The 15,853-nt window shown below is 46.4% G+C and overlaps 5 protein-coding genes and 1 non-coding gene across 6 annotated transcripts; 4 read left to right on the forward strand and 2 right to left on the reverse strand.

Moving 5' to 3' along the window:
• Positions 1–125: 125 nt before the first annotated feature.
• Positions 126–4,298, forward strand: F4822DRAFT_412734 (uncharacterized protein). Its single transcript, XM_051458976.1, has 5 exons — positions 126–644; positions 709–811; positions 871–1,705; positions 1,771–2,330; positions 2,868–4,298. Exons 1-5 carry the CDS (start codon positions 307–309, stop codon positions 3,906–3,908), a joined length of 2,877 nt encoding a protein of 958 aa, XP_051311085.1. The 5' UTR covers positions 126–306; the 3' UTR covers positions 3,909–4,298.
• A 168-nt stretch (positions 4,299–4,466) lies between these two features.
• On the reverse strand, positions 4,467–9,446 carry F4822DRAFT_412737 (ARM repeat-containing protein). Its single transcript, XM_051458977.1, has 7 exons — positions 8,634–9,446; positions 8,305–8,524; positions 5,758–8,146; positions 5,571–5,701; positions 5,434–5,515; positions 5,299–5,376; positions 4,467–5,249 (listed from the first exon to the last, which is right to left on the reverse strand). Exons 1-7 carry the CDS (start codon positions 8,814–8,816, stop codon positions 5,039–5,041), a joined length of 3,294 nt encoding a protein of 1,097 aa, XP_051311086.1. The 5' UTR covers positions 8,817–9,446; the 3' UTR covers positions 4,467–5,038.
• A 1,364-nt stretch (positions 9,447–10,810) lies between these two features.
• Positions 10,811–12,594, forward strand: F4822DRAFT_412738 (uncharacterized protein). The gene is made up of 3 exons (XM_051458978.1): positions 10,811–11,330; positions 11,397–11,863; positions 11,926–12,594. Exons 1-3 carry the CDS (start codon positions 10,968–10,970, stop codon positions 12,560–12,562), a joined length of 1,467 nt encoding a protein of 488 aa, XP_051311087.1. The 5' UTR covers positions 10,811–10,967; the 3' UTR covers positions 12,563–12,594.
• Positions 12,595–13,166: 572 nt separating this feature from the next.
• F4822DRAFT_t101 lies at positions 13,167–13,264 on the forward strand. Its single transcript has one exon. It is a non-coding gene; the product is annotated as a tRNA-Ser (tRNA).
• A 19-nt stretch (positions 13,265–13,283) lies between these two features.
• On the reverse strand, positions 13,284–14,111 carry F4822DRAFT_412739 (ribosome-assembly protein 3-domain-containing protein). The gene has a single exon (XM_051458979.1). The coding sequence runs from the start codon at positions 13,788–13,790 to the stop codon at positions 13,563–13,565; it is 228 nt and encodes a 75-aa protein (XP_051311088.1). The 5' UTR covers positions 13,791–14,111; the 3' UTR covers positions 13,284–13,562.
• F4822DRAFT_412740 (putative actin-binding protein Fragmin) lies at positions 14,112–15,733 on the forward strand. The gene has a single exon (XM_051458980.1). It carries the CDS (start codon positions 14,444–14,446, stop codon positions 15,632–15,634), a length of 1,191 nt encoding a protein of 396 aa, XP_051311089.1. The 5' UTR covers positions 14,112–14,443; the 3' UTR covers positions 15,635–15,733.
• Positions 15,734–15,853: the final 120 nt, after the last annotated feature.

The raw sequence follows: 15,853 nt of genomic DNA on the forward strand, positions 1-15,853 counted from the left end.
TACACTAACCATATAGCGACTAGCGTATCGGGTAGGTGGCGGGTGTATGTCGGCTTTACCTTCCCTGTCCTCTCTAATTCTTTCTATAGTTAGTGGTAGTAGCGTCTTGGTCGCAAATGCAAACAACTCGACCAAACGGGAACTTGTAAACCTTCGAACTTAATCTTGCTCGACCTACAAAGTCGCAACTTGGTCCCCATTTTTTACCTTGACCTCCATTGCAAACTTCAATATCGGTTTTAAAGCTTCTATCTTCCGTAAATCTATCGAATTCCCCCTTTTTAGCTTGGTTTGGAAGCTCCAACCATGGCTGACGAAGCCGAACAACCGCCTCGGAGCGCGATCGAAGTCCACGAGTCTATCGAGGCTAAGGCAACTGGCGACGACAATGGCTCTGATAATAAAGGAAACCCAGATGCTAGAGGCACATCCGGAAGCATCGGAAATACTGTCAATACTAGTAATAGTGGAGAGGACACGCCCGTAGGCTCGGGTGTCAACCCTGACGCGGACGCAGACGCAGACGGTGATGTCGATGCCGAAGGCGAACCAGATGAAGAACGAGCACTAGGTCGCCTCGACCACGATATGATGACTATAATTGAAAACACGGCGAACTACTTGTCTAGTTATAAAGACGCTGAGTAAGATCTGGCCCTATAGGTTAGGCTACACTACCCGCGCACGGAGCTAATATGGATACTACAGTGGTTACCACATCGCTTCCCATTTCCAGCGCATTCCGAACCGACGATTAATTCCCGATTACCATGAAGTTATCAAGGAACCTATCGCGTTTAGTACAATCCGAGTAAGTATCTTGTGTCTTGGCGGACCACCTCTCATGTCATACTAATTTCTCTACATCAGACCAAGAAACTCAAGAAGCAATACACGAACTTCACCGAATTCGTCAGAGATGTCGCTTTAATATCACACAACGCTATGGTTTATAACCGCCCATCCTCGGAATTCTTCCAAGATGCCGTCCGCCTGCGAGAGGTCTTTAAGGAGGAACTCCAGAAGCTGGTCGACGATGGAGTCATTAAGCCCGAAGAAGCCGTTCTCCCAGACCTTGGAGAGATCCCAGATGCTGAAGACTCCCCGCCCCCGGATCCGGACGATGAAGAAGTAGAAGAGGAGGACGAAGATGACGAGGATGATGAGGATGACGACGACTCCGATGATGATGGCGTTCGACGACGAGGGAGACGTGGTCGTGCTTCCGGTCGAAAATCCGATGCAAGAGATGATGATTCACACAAAAGGCGAGGGCGACCTCCCAAGGTTTTCACCCCTCTAGAAGCTCGTATCCACGCATTGCTGAAGGGTCTTAGAAAATTTAAAAATCCGAATGGAGAGCTGCTAATCGTCCCATTTGAGAGGCTTCCGGACAAACAGGCTACGCCCGATTACTTTGCTGCTATCAAGAACCCCATAGCTTTGGATTTAATTAAGAGAAAAGCAAAGAGGAAGAAGTACCAGAATGTGGACCAAGTGCTTAGGGATCTGGACTTGATGTTTGAGAATGCAAAGCAGTACAACGAAGAAGATAGTCAGTTGTACAATGATGCGGTTGAGTTACAGCGCCAGGCCCACATGCTTGCCGAGCAGGAGAAGGCCAAACCCGATAACGACTTTGAAGATGAAGACGGTCGGCGGCCATTGCTGGAAATCCTCCACAATGGGGAGGTGTGGAGAGTTGGTAAGTAATCACGAACCCCCTTAGACAGTGTTACTGGGTTAGGAATACTGACATTATATACTTAGGCGATTGGGTCCATATCACTAATCCGAACGATCTGACGAAACCCATTGTGGCGCAGATCTATCGAACCTGGCAAGATAGGTTAGGCCAGAAGTGGGTAAATGCGTGCTGGTACTACCGCCCAGAGCAGACGGTTCATCGGTTCGAAAAACATTTCCTGGAGAATGAGGTGGTCAAAACGGGCCAATATCGAGATCATCGCATCGACGAAGTAGTAGATCGTTGCTTTGTTATGTTTGTGACGCGCTACCATAAAGGTCGGCCACGGGGATTTCCCAAGGATAAAGAGGTATATGTGTGTGAGGCGCGATACAACGAAGAGAAGCATAAGCTCAACAAGATCAAGACTTGGGCGAGCTGTGTACCTGACGAGGTTCGCGAGAAGGATTATGAGATGGATTTGTTTGATGTGCAGCGCAAGTTGAGAAAGGTACCGAGTCCCATTAAGCATCTTCTTCGCGACGATGCGAAACCGACAGATCCTCTACCGAAGCCGACCTGGGGAGCACCGAATGCGCCACCTCTAATTGGAGCTGTGCATTGTCGCGAGAGAGAGCCCAATGTAAGTCAGATTAATCTTCATTTTCCCTCCCAAATTTTTTTTTTTCGGCTCCCTTCCATTTTATTCTTATTTTTTTATTCTTATTTCTTCGATTTACTATTCTACCAAATCTGGAAAACCGAGGAGTTTTTCACATTTATAACCTTCCATACTCTCAGACCTTCTAATGAGTAGTGAAGAGAAGGGGCAAAAATAAAATAAAAAAACGGCCAAAAAGGCAAAAATAAGAAGAAAGGAATACTTGGTCTGACGGTGCCCCTCTACTTATCCTTTTTCTCTGTTCCTATCTATCTATTTTTTTTTCTTCCATTTCCATTTCCCTTTTCTCTTACCCCCTTCTTATCGATTGCGTCGCAAGTTTTCGCATTAAAGACAGTAAAGGGAAGAGGAAAAAAATAATTGGTGTTAAATGGATGGATGATAATCCTTCCTTTCCTCATACTCTTCCATTGTCTCACTGGAGCGCGTCACATAAAATTAATTTAATTTCTTACTCAAGGAAAAAAAAACTGACACAACCCTTTTCTCTTTTTACAGGAATCTCCTCCACCGGAGCCAACACCTACTCCTCCGCCGCTCCCCATTATTGATGCAGTGCGGCGTCCTTCATTAATGCAGACAACGCGTCCTATCGATAACCAGGGCGATATCGTCATGGGAAATACACCTCATTTTTCCACCATTCCGGCGGCGCCGACACCGACGCCTGGACATGCTGGCGCGTATGCTTCTCCCCATCCCTTCGCACCACGTCCTAGTCCTACGCCCGTTCCCCTTCCTCAATACGGTAATCACCCCCCTGCTCACCCCGGATTTCCCATTGGGGGTGTCCAAGGCGCCCATCATCATCCCGCGCCTCAGATGCCCCAAACTCCACACTTCCAGCCTCACCAACCGCCGCCGCAACACCCTGGCTATAACGGATATCCTCCACAATATAGTACTACACCCGTTCCTGTACCTCACCAACCCCATCAGCCCCACCACCCTCCACCTCATCCTATGGGCAATGCTATGCCCGTATACGATCCGTCGCATCGTCTTGCGCCATCGCCTGCTCGTGGTTCTATCGCCGCTGCGCCAAGCCCTAGTGCACATCCCCAGGCCAACGCCTATAACCCACCTCGCCCCCCTGAGGCATACCATTTGGATGACGCATTAAACGCCAAGATTCCTCAGGAGGTTCGAGATCAGTTCCAGCACGACGAAGCCGGCCGCGTGCTGTTCTTCACCCAACCCCCTCTAGATCGGCCGCACCGTGGTATATCGAACGAAAGCGCCAGCCTTGGCCACAGCGTCCGCTACTTAGCTGATCGAGCACGTGAGATCGAGGATCGTCGAGCCAAGCGTAAGGCAAGGGACGAGCTACGTCAGGAGGAAGAAAGGAAGCGCCAGGAGACGGAAAGTCTCGCCGCTGATCAGACGAGGAAGGAATTAATCGATTTCGCCGGCAACCTATTTGCGGGTTGGGTGGACTCCATGAAAAAGGAAAACGAAAGGCTAATGACGGCCTACGATGGTTGGAGTGTTCGTGATAAGGATATCGATGCTGTGGAAAAGTCATTGTCTGTGGCTTAGGGGGCTAATCAGAACAAGGACACTTCAAAATAAGGAAGCTGCTCGGAATGGGAGTCAGAGCATGGATATTGACGAGGATTAAGGACGCTCTAGGTGGGCTTTAATCAACAACAAAAAGCTGCGCATCAAGAGCTAGACTTCTAGGTGCGAGGTGTACTCGATGGTTCTATCCGGATTTTACTCGTGTGTTTGCTGGCGTTTTTGAAGGGCCCGATAGGCTGGCTTCAACTAGAAGTCAAAGATACCATACCACCGGCCAGGGTCTCAGCAACAGTTATTTGCTTGCTTACTAGAACAAAAGGAACTGTACAATATGCTCAGATCTTATCATCTTGTACGAATATGTAGCATCGAGATTTGCCGCCGCTAATAAAGAAATATTTGAAGCTATCCGACTTATACTTTGTAGTGTTTTCATTTTCCCCATGTTGTGCTGTGTCAACAAGAGAGAAGAAATCTACGAGACTTGCTAATGCTAAAAATATCCATTGGCGTATCCTATGATATTTGTCGATGTCTTAATTTCTTCTATTTATGGATAGGCGCTACCTACTAATCAGAGAACTTGATAGTTTTAATTACTTATTGTAGCTAATAGTATAGCTTTCTAGTTATAGGGTTACTAATATTGGATTTAAAGGAATCGATCATATGGCTCAAACAATCAACCGGTAAGGGAAAACGATTGGGAAATAAGCGCTCAATTACTAGGCAAGACGGCCCTTTCATTGGTAATCTCTCTTTTTGCTCTATACTGCTAAGTCCTGGAAGAGGTACAATGTCCCTCCCGTCCTAGTTGCGCCATATTACGCGCGAGATTCACGATCTTGATTTCGCCCCAGCACATTTGCTCGAGATCACTCCTCACTCTATATCGCTTCATCCTTGAATCACTTGCCCTCCCCAACTCATCCGTCCCGTTGGAGAGCATAAAGGTAAAACGACGTCATGTAAGGTGAATCAACCCACGGTTGGATCGAGGTATCATGTCCGAGTCAAAATGTTTCTTCTCATTCTTTGCACTGCCATTTATCGCAGCCATAATTTCCATGAGAAGGCCTGCGCGGACCAACCATGTGCGGCCTCCATCAGTAACTAGTTCAACAAGCCAGGTGCCACACCCTGAGCGCCTAAGAGAAGTATCGTCTAATAATCTGTTGGCCCTCTGGCGTGAAATGCTGTTGCAACAAAGGCGTCGGGTCAATGTTTGCCGCCTGAAGTAGAACCTGAATTGTCCTGGCAACACGTGCGCCAAGTGCTCCTTGAAGCATCTCAGCCTCGAGAGCTTGTCCTATGTATACAAAGACTTTGTCCACTTGGCTGGTCACAGCGGGATTTTGCCTACACGAGTGGTTAGCACTATGATATGAAAATCGGGGCTTCGACTTACTGTTCCATTAATTCGACGAGATACCCATAGGCATATGGAGCCGCCTCCTCATCATTCGTTACTGGTAGAGTATTGACCCTGTAGGATTGAGTGGTTAGCAACGATATTCAATATGCAATTATTTCAGCCACATACCATTGAGTCGCAATCGCTTGCGGATCTTGAAGATTTTGTTTGTTAAAGTGCAGAATCTTAGCGATTGCTGCGCAAGCATTCTCTGTACTAGCGTTAGTGACTATCCAAATAATGTTATATTTCACGATATGACTCACCGGTAGCATAAACTGCTTCTTCACCACGGGCATCTGGTATCTGGGTTGCTTGGAACAAGTAGGGAATCGAAGTGGCCAAAAATTGAGACCAAGGAGCTCCACCACGATGAGCGGCCACACCAATACCATACCTATCAAAACACGTTAGTTGCCATTAAAAAGAGGTACGTCACGAAATTTCACTTACGCAGCAGCTTGGCGAATAGCGGCAGACGGGTCTTTGCACCCTTCTAGTAGAGACGTGCCGATAGCTTGGGCATAGCGAACGCTCTCCGGCCCACAGTACTCCAGGACGTCATCCATAATACAGAGACCCCATTGGCGCTGCGTCGGATCTGATGAGCTGAGAAAACTTTCGTAGGTGCCCATAAGGCGCTCCCACGGCTGGAGGAAAACGGCACCGTGGTTCTTGAAAATCGAATGGAAGGCCTTGTTCATGTCAGATAACAGAGTTTGGTCATCTTCAATAGCAAGCATAAGCTCCTCAGCTTCATCCTCAGCCTCTTCAGCAGCAACACCCTCCTTGTCTTCTTCACGCCGCGCGACGCGATCCTTGTAGTCTTCAATAGCTGAATGGACCCCGTCGATGAATTTGACCATGTGTTGTTGAGTAAGACAGTTCTTGCCCACCACTTCGACCGACTCGTAGAAGCATTGGTACATTTCGGCCAATGCATCGATAGCTGGCTCCGCAGTTAGGACTTCCAATAATTTGTCCACAGTTCCAGCCCACAAGCCCCGAAGTTCATTGGACTCGGGACCATACGCTTTCTTGTATGAGCTGAGGAGCTGTGGTACAAGTTTCGCCGAGATGAACCGAACTGGGTCGTGGAAAAAGAATGCCAAACCCGGAAGTGCAATTTTCTCCATTGTATCAGCGACGTATGGGGCGAAATGTGCTTCCAGAGTCTGCGCATAGACGACAAGTAGCTCAATCGCCATATGCTTATCATCCATCGTGGAAGTTTTGATCCCAATCATCTTACCCTTGAGTGGCACTAGCTCCCACCCATCCTCCTGTTGGAATTGTTCGATCTCATCATCGGTGTCCAGTAGTTGGATGTCAGCCTTGGCACTGGCTAGTTCGACTAGGGGTGGCATAACGTTGGGCAAGAAACGCAAAAAGTCAGCACCCATTACTCTACACATACGTCCCCAGCAATGCATGAGATATTGAGACTGCGGATCGTCAGCATCAGTGATGTTGGTCTGGATGTTGGCAAGGAGTTCGACCAATGTCATAGCATCGTTCCCGAGACGTTCCTTGCCAACCGCCAGTGCTATCAGAGTAGCACATTCCATAGCTTTCGCACGAAGTAACCGGTACTCCTTCCCACGCTCCATCTGCAAGACACTGAAAAGTAAAGGCATGAGCGTGCCGTAATACCTAGAAAATGCGGCCTCGGCAGCGTCGGCAATAGTCGCTATCGTAGACAGTGCTTGCTCTTGGACGTAGCGCTTCTCGTACTGGAGGAGTTCGAATAGATGATTTAGAAGGTCGTCGAGATACGGCTCAAGGATACTCTTCTCAGCCTCCTCGCAAAAGTTGACTAAGGCGGCAGCAGCGTGGGCTTTAACACGGCCTTCCGGGGAGTCAAGTACAGGAATGATAGTCTTCAATATCGTATCGTAATATTCCTTCTGCATCGTCGGCGCAAAATCTGTGCTCATCTGGCCAAGTGCCTGGCAACCGGCCCAGCGAACTCGAGGATGAGGATCCTTCAAAGCGGGAACGACAAGCTCAAGGACCTGATTCAGTTCCTTGACCATGAGATCACGACAGCCCTCGGAAATGGCTGAGATGGCCATAAGAGCCGCGTGGCGGTCCTTCCATGCCATAGAGGTCATCATCCGAGGAAGCCAGTGAAACGTTGGCGCTAGAATTGTTTCACCGCCAAGTTTGTTAGCCAATCGGTCCATGCACTGTTCTCCAGCAACATGGTTTAGATCGCTTTCCTCTTGATCAAAGTCGTCAGATGCTAACCATTCGGCGGCATCATCGTCGTCCTCACCGAGATCCGTCATCAAGCTTAGACATTGAGTAATCATGTCATTTGTATACGAAGGATCTTTGCGACACATGGACGGGGCGTAGTCGGCGAAAGTAGCCATAAGTTCGAGGGCATTTTGCCGACAAAGATCGTTCAACTCCTTATCCTGAATAACACCGACGCTGAACATAACGAGATTGTGGAATAAGGGTCGGAACATCTTAGGTGACGTCTCGGCTAGATCTATAAGTGCAACGAGGGCCTTGCTCAAGTCATCAGAATCATGCGAATCCTTAATAGGCGGTAGAATGTTGAGCACATCGGGCAGTAAAGAGAAATACTTGGGTTGGGCTTTCTTCGATAGACTTCGGAAGAAGGAAGCAAAAGCGTCCATGGCAGCCAAGCGAACGGCTACGGAATCATCTTTGAATCCTCTGTTAAAGGCCTCTAATACCGCGCTCTCGTGTTGTTTCTCTATGATACCGGGCGTTGTCGCAAAGACGCGGTAAGCGTTCTCTCGTTGTCCTGCATCGGGGGCCACGCTGAGGTTAAAAAGGACGGCTAAGATTTCAGGCCATTGTTCGTCTAGGAGGATATCAGCAGCCATTTTTGTAAGGAGATGGAGTGTAGGGTCGGCGGTTCTTTCTATTCGGTCCCAAAAGAGAGAGTAGTGTTTATGATATACAGAGGGCTCGTAAGGGGAAGTGAAGAGGAATAGGAGGGCAGTAATTCGGGCTACTCACTACTTTCTGAATATTGCCTCGCAACATCAGCAATGGCATCACTAATTTTATTCCTGACCAGGCGGTCCCGCTCGTTGGCTAAGGCCTCAAGGAGTTTCTGGCGGATAACGGATGCCTGTTCAGCAGGCAAGGATATAAAAATCTCGGTAGAATCGCCCTTCTCAGACTTGCGCGTCTTTGACGCTATTCGACGGAATATGACGGCGGCGAATGAACGAAGCTATAAGAATGACGAAGAAACATGTTAGTCCTGTTGTAAGTTCAACGTATAGAGAATTGCGCATTACACAATACGCAATACATAAAGAGAGGGCGAGCGATGTACGTACCGTTGTTTCGTTCGAGGCGGCCACCTGTTCGGCCAGGCCCATTAACAGGATCTCAGGTCGGGTATTAGTCCAGTTGTTTTGTAGATGACCTTCGGCCTGAGACCGTATAGAGTTATCTGGCGATTGTAGAGCTTGCAAGAGCTGTGTGAGCTCTGCATGTGTTTCTGCCGGAAGCACCGACATGATTACTGGTAAATCGAAGTCGGCGATGGACGATTCTTTTTGAAAAGGAGTGCTAGTGGGAAATAGAAGAAGAAGAAGAGGGTATTATTAGGCAGTGAAGAAAAGTTGTCAGAAAATCGAATGGTATCGATATGGGTTCGTGGTGTTGCAGTGCCCAGGTGTACTGGTGTATGTATTGGTGTAGTGGTGTAGTGGTGTAATGTGTATGTGTAGGTAGTGTTGTGCCCCGCAGGGCTAACAAGACGCGGCGAGAGGAACTGTCTGATTGCGATTAATATAATAACAAAAAAACAAAGGAAGTCGATCTTAGAACGACAATAGACTTGTGATAAATAATGACCTTGTATGGTTGAGAGCTAAATGAATTTGAAGTCGCAACAAGTGGTTTGAGAGGAATCCCAACTCAGGTACACAGTAAAAAGTGGACGTGTGATTTTGGGCTGTTGTGATGTATCGTCGTGTATGTGTTTTTTTTTTCTTCTCTTTGGCATCAATCAAGGGCAACGAGGGGTCGCGAAAGAGGGGAGATTTTTTTTCTTCGCTATTAACTTTTTAATAACAAATAATAAATAAAAGATCCAGATGCCAATGGCCTGGTATGGTTCTAACCTAAAATAGAGACTGAAAGCTACCTAATGCGGTGTAGTTCGCTAAAATAATTCGGTTGACTTTGACTAACGCCAGGAACCTTGATGTGCGCCACCTTTTTAACTAATATTAGCGATATCGATAGGAAGTAAATATTTCCAAGGTTCGTTTTGACTTCCAAGCTAGAGCATGTACGACTTTTAAGATTTTGATCTGTTTCAACATCGGCAATGTACTTACCAAAAGATGCAAGCAAAGGTAATTTGCATGAAGTTTAATATATGACCTACATGTATCTAACTAACCTATAAGTACATCATATAGATACATGTAGGTACGATACAGGACATCAGATAATACATGTAACATGGCAGGCAGCTTCCGGAATGGAGGTATGCCTAGGCATCTTGCTGCCCGCTGCGAATTGATTGGTTGTAATGTTCCATATCTTGTAACATGCGCTACCTCTTCCCGTTGCCACGTATTGAGCCTTCTGAGTTGATCTTGCTTCTCTTTAACTAATGCGATGCATTGATTTTATAAGCCAAACAGAAACTACATCCTCAAGAAACGAGGCAGCTAACATTTAAAATGGGTATATTAGAAGAAGGAGAGAGATAAGGGCGATGTAATCTGCATTAACACAGCTCATATTAAATTGTTCCGTTCTGGTCTACTCACATGTAAGTATATGGTATATTTCATTTCTATACTTGGTAGAGATTTGCAACCATATTTGCCTCCTCCTGCGAATAGCATACATGATATAACACTAGGTACTATCTTGTACTCATATAATCTTAGATCCTGAAGAATTTGGAAGCTTTCAATTCAACGTTCATACTTGTGTACGTAGTATGCAGGTACATTAGATGAAGGATCCAAAGTTAGTAGGTGGATTATAGAAATAAATAAATAAAAAAGGTTGGCGCATCTGGTGATGCTCGTTTGACCCCTCCAAACTGTGGCTTTATGAAAGTTAATTTGTATGGTAGGTTGACGTAAATGACAGATGAGTGACGGTGTGGAAAAGGTGAAGGAGGGGTCTCCGTGCTAGGTTGATCGGGTTGCACTGTCCACAATCGGAAATGTCTTACTCGTACAGTCCGCGCAAGTCTTAGGATTAGTTTCACCAGCGTACCTACCTCCTTTCGTAGCATCATGCATCCATACATGTACCTAGACCCCCCCTCAACACCAATTGAAAGTCGATTCCATATTCTTTACCTTTACAAAAAGGGTGCCCTGATCTGACCCCGTGCCTTTACCGACATAAGAATACAATACCAAAAAAAAAAAAAAAAAAAAAAAAAACACCATGGTATTTATTGTCCCGAAATCCTTCTTCTACTCAAAACCAACACAGGCCGCATGAGTTAAGAGGTAGACAAGACTATAAACTAGGTCTACGGGCCTCCACCTAGCACCTAGCTATAGCTTCGGAACAGCTTTAAAGCTACGGCTCACCTCGGTTTCCGGCTTAATTCTATGGAAAAGTGAACAACGAAGGTCTAAATAACACCGCCTCGACTCGAAATTGTCTCATCTGATTTATCATTCATCATGGATCCCGGCGCATTCTATTTCAGAGGTAGAGACTCGAAGGAAGCTAGTATCTCACCGCCACCCCCTCAACGAACCGGTTCTTCTTCAAGCTTACACAAGGCCGGCCATGTTATCGCCCATGGCCATCGCTCGAGCTTCGCCGAGAATTTGAGGGGTCTACCACCGTCACCACGAAATCAGCGACATCCATCTTTCACACAGGCTGCCATCCAAGAGTTACTCAACCATCCCCCCGCTCCGAGACAACATAACCCTCGCTTCGCCGGGAGGGATTGGCGCGATATTGCAATCGGTGAGCTCGTGTCTAAAGATGACGTATCATGGGTCGAAATGGACACCAGCGTCGAAGACGCTACGATGGTACCGCACCCCACACCCGTCCGCTGACGCCAATTTGTGTATTCCATTTCTCATCAATCTTTACAGGCACTCCTTAAGAATACCTCGAGTAACGTTGTTATTATCCGAGAGAACACTGCTACCTCCGTCCCAGTTTCGACCTTTGATTATAACGATCTTAATGCCTATATCTTAGTCGTCGTCGGACTGGCGCATCCGAGTGAGGATTTGGTTGAGCTATACGATACAATAGCAAAGAAGGCCCAAACCCGAGTTAGCGTACCGATCCGTGACATACAACCGATTTTCCGAAAAGAATCACTCGTCACCTTGCAGGGGGATGAGGATCTTGCTAAAGCTATCGAGGTTTTCGGTAGCGGTGTACATCGAATACTTATCACCAATCATAACTCGGAAGTTATCGGTATCCTTAGCCAGTTGAAGCTGATAGAATTTTTCTGGAACGAAGGCGTCAATTTCCGCGTCATCGACGACCTTTACCCCAGGATCTTGCGCGATGTCGGCGTCGGATCGCAGCAAATAATAGCAGTCAAGTACGTGCGACATTAATCATATTGATCGCCCTGTAATAAGCACATCGCTAATAATCGCACAGTGCAGATAGCCCTCTAACTGAGGCTCTCAACCTTATGAGCCAAGAGGGGCTTTCAAGCGTAGCTGTTGTTGATAACGCTTTGAATGTGGTTGGCAACATCTCTACTACAGATGTTAGGCACCTTACAAACGCCACGAGCCTCCCGCTCCTCCAGAATTCGTGCATGCACTTCATATCAGTAATATTGACTGAGCAAGGCGTTGAGAAAGGCAAGGACTCATTCCCGGTCTTCTACGTTAATCCTTACTCGACACTTGCACATGCTGTAGCGAAACTAGTAGCTACCCATTCTCATAGAATGTGGATAGTCGAATCAGCTTCTCCATCTCCTTCTACACCTGGAACACCTTCGCTAGGACCCACCGTATTCGTTCCGACTCCATCTTCGTCACAGACGTCTCTTACTGGCAGCCATTTTCCTTCGGTTCCTCCGGCCTCGACTCTTCCTGGTTCTCACTTGTCAGGACGATTGATTGGTGTCGTTACCTTGACAGATATCCTTAATCTATTTGCAAGGTCAACAGGGCTTAATCCATCAGATCCAAACGAGCAAAGAGCGAGACGGCGAAGAAGCTCAAGCAGTTCTATCCGCCCGTCAATCGAATCATCCCGCGTCAGTCTAGATATTCGACGTTAAAAGAGCAGGGGTTGGAGTTCGCGAATTGGGGGGGAGGGGGGGCTGAAACCGCGTTGGCCAAATGAAGATATTGCTCGGATTATGGTAACGGTATATGTGTTACCGAAGTTGCTTTTCCCAATGAAGGCCGGGTTTTCTATCTGATCTCACATTAGGTAGCAGTAGAGAGGGCGGGTTCTAGTGTTTCAACCGCGCCCCCCGTTTATTTCACGGCGCTATGATACTTATGAGATATGTTATAAGGAGTCGGCGGCGTTATTTCCGGCTCTCTCCTTGCAAGAAATCATAGTCAGAGTCGTTATGAATGAATCTGAATGATTCTTGCTCTGTGCTATCCCGTATTTATTAACAGTGACGCAGAATTTTGATATTAATATGCATATAATTAGAAAATATATTTCTGAGTGAGTGTTGATTATTTGCCCTCGGTGACGATTTGTACAATATAGGTAGAGATTGATCCACAAATTTGCATATCTGCGCGCCCGCGGATTTGCCGAGAGATTCCGTATATACCCACAGCACTACCTGGGTGTTCCCACCCTCTAGTCGCCTTTAGTAGGCGATATAGTACCCAATAACAGCTAAAGAATCCAATCTTCAAGGCACGATGCCGGAGTGGTCTAACGGGTGAGACTTGAATCCTTCTTTCAATGTTATCTCATGTCTTAGGACGCGCAGGTTCGAATCCTGCTCGTGTCGGTTTACTTTTGATTTATCTGTCAAATAATTAATCAATCCTTTTGCTTTATCTTTTAGCAAATGATTATTTTCCTCGATGTCTCAGTGCTCAGCTACAGGAGTGTCGAAGTAGTAATATATTAATTCATTAAATCATATTTTTATTCCACTCCCTCATTCGCCCTAGTATCTTTTCTCCTTCCTCGAACAATGTTCAATTCCTGTCGACCTAAATCACCGTGTCGGCCATTTTTATACTGTATATAATTATTGCTCCGAGGGTGATAAGTTAGGAGTGAAATGATTCTGTAGGTATTTCTCATTTCCCTTCCGAGTCCTCTGCCTTTCTCGCCTCGATCACTCTTTTTTGGTCGGCAGCAGAGAACAGACTTGTACCTTGCTGTAGTGATTTCACGAGCATGGCCACCGCATCACCTTTGAAATCGTCGGCGCTGCGAACTTTGTCTAGGTCCTCCGCAAATTCCTTTGTACTTTGTTGGAGGTAGTAGGAAGTGAATTCCTTGGACGTTGTATCTTTGCTAGGCATATTTTCTTCTGTCTTGGTGTCCCTATTTCCCGTTTTCTTGATCGCAATAGTTGTATGTTGATATCGGTGGGTCGTAGCTTATGAGAGGAAGGTAGAGGTAGAATCGTTGCTGGTGTATGCAAAAAATGGTGGAATTATTTTGATAAAATCCCGATTAGAATTGCTACACGTACATATAGTATGTAACTACGTAGGTACGTATAGGTACACCCCACAACTGACCTAGGCCAATAAACTACATATGTAGCACCAATTTACAGTTGATCATGATAGAGAAATAGAAAATGCAAAGGGAATTATTATTGATTTAGAATAAATTTACCTGTGTACATATTAATTCAAAACTGTATTCAATTACATACGTTTTCTTTTAATATCCCGCCGAACATCCCTAGCCAGGTTGGTAGAAGGCATCCAACTGTCTCAGCCCCCGCCTCCTTGTTTGTGCGTTTCAGAGTACATCTAGTAGTAGCTACTTCTACCCATTGTCAGCTCCATTACGTCAATGGGATCCTCCTTAACATAAACATATACAACTGCGTATACACACGTCTGCGGAATATCGCAACACAACGTACGCACTATATAATTGTATATCCTTTTCGAGGATAGGCGTATAATATTACAATTATTATAATTACCATACCACCAAGATGGCACCACACGAAGGACTGGTACATATGAAAGAGTACGACTGGAGAGACAGCAACGTCGAAAATATCGGAACAGACCTTGATCACAAGGTCAAATATAATTCCGCGGTCACCGAACCCGCTTGGCGAGATGTCGGTCGAGCTCCTGGTCTTCATATTTGGCGGATAGAGAATTTTGAGGTGATATCTTGGCCAAAAGAACGGTATGGCGATTTCCACGAGGGAGACAGCTATATTGTCTTGCATTCGTACACGATCGGAAGCAAAGATGGAGAAGAAAAACTCGCTCATGATATCTTCTTCTGGCTCGGAAGCAAGACAACGCAAGACGAGGCCGGTACTGCCGCTTACAAGACAGTTGAGCTAGACGAGTTCCTACATGGCGTAGCTACCCAACACCGCGAGCTCCAGAAGGAGCCTTCGGACGATTTTGTCGCTTTGTTCTCTCGCATCAGGATTCTCTCCGGTGGCGTGCGCTCCGGATTTACGCACGTTGAGACTGAAGAAGAGCCGAAAGAGACTCCCATGCTGCTTAGGATCTTCAAGCACCCGTCTGCTAAACGGGCTGACTCTATTATGGTTTACGAAGTGGAACCTACCTGGAAAAGTCTCGATGAAAACGATGTCTTCGTGTTGGAGCGCAACGATAAAATATGGGTTTGGCAGGGTAAGAATTGTAGCCCTATGGAGAAAACCAAGGCCGCTCAAGTTGTTCACGACATGACCATTGCGAAACATATCGATGTCGAAGTATTATCCCAGACGGAGTCAAGATCGCGAACCGTAGTTGGCATGTTGGGTGGTGAAGATACTGGGGAACCGCTACGAGCCCCCCGACCAATTGCTTCGTCTCGCAAGAATCAAGATGCTGGTCATCGTCCTCGCAGGCTATTCCGTCTTTCTGACGCTTCCGGTCAACTAAGATTCGATCAAGTGAAGGAAGGGGCCGCGATTTCCGGTTCGGACCTAGATAGTAATGATGTCTTTATTTTCGACAGCGGTATCACTATCTGGGTTTGGCAGGGTTCTGGAGCAAGTAGAGCTGAGAAGGCCATGTGGATTAAAGCAGCTGAGATGTATATTCGACAACTTGGAGAAGGGTCTGATGATAATCAGGTGTATTTGAGTCCGATTTCAAAAGTTGTTGAGGGTAATGAGAGTCCCGTATTTTTCAGGGCCCTCGAGGCGTGAAGAACAAAATAAAGCCTACGAGTTCGTTTGTACTCAGATCCTCAGATATCTTATAGCAAAACAAAACAAAAGTTAAATGAATTTATGCATGAATATATATTTTATGCAAATGAATATGTAAAGGGTACGATGGTATCATCTAACTTTAAAAAAAGGCAGGGGACCAAAGGGCGGCCTCAACTTGACGCGCCGCTAAAGCATACTAAACTATAATAAAAC

Source organism: Hypoxylon trugodes, assembly GCF_022578975.1.
Source record: "Hypoxylon trugodes strain CBS 135444 unplaced genomic scaffold F4822scaffold_8, whole genome shotgun sequence".
NCBI classification, from domain to species: domain Eukaryota; kingdom Fungi; phylum Ascomycota; class Sordariomycetes; order Xylariales; family Hypoxylaceae; genus Hypoxylon; species Hypoxylon trugodes.

Coding starts and splice junctions, on each gene's coding strand:
- F4822DRAFT_412740 (XM_051458980.1), top strand. CDS start 14,444: ATGGCACCACACGAAGGACTGGTACATATGAAAGAGTACGACTGGAGA.
- F4822DRAFT_412738 (XM_051458978.1), top strand. CDS start 10,968: ATGGATCCCGGCGCATTCTATTTCAGAGGTAGAGACTCGAAGGAAGCT. Junction 11,331..11,396: donor GCGTCGAAGACGCTACGATG/GTACCGCACCCC, acceptor CAATCTTTACAG/GCACTCCTTAAGAATACCTC. Junction 11,864..11,925: donor CAGCAAATAATAGCAGTCAA/GTACGTGCGACA, acceptor ATAATCGCACAG/TGCAGATAGCCCTCTAACTG.
- F4822DRAFT_412737 (XM_051458977.1), bottom strand. CDS start 8,816: ATGTCGGTGCTTCCGGCAGAAACACATGCAGAGCTCACACAGCTCTTG. Junction 5,702..5,757: donor GCTATTCGCCAAGCTGCTGC/GTAAGTGAAATT, acceptor GTGTTTTGATAG/GTATGGTATTGGTGTGGCCG. Junction 5,377..5,433: donor CAAGCGATTGCGACTCAATG/GTATGTGGCTGA, acceptor TCAATCCTACAG/GGTCAATACTCTACCAGTAA.
- F4822DRAFT_412734 (XM_051458976.1), top strand. CDS start 307: ATGGCTGACGAAGCCGAACAACCGCCTCGGAGCGCGATCGAAGTCCAC. Junction 645..708: donor TCTAGTTATAAAGACGCTGA/GTAAGATCTGGC, acceptor TGGATACTACAG/TGGTTACCACATCGCTTCCC. Junction 1,706..1,770: donor TGGGGAGGTGTGGAGAGTTG/GTAAGTAATCAC, acceptor TTATATACTTAG/GCGATTGGGTCCATATCACT.
- F4822DRAFT_412739 (XM_051458979.1), bottom strand. CDS start 13,790: ATGCCTAGCAAAGATACAACGTCCAAGGAATTCACTTCCTACTACCTC.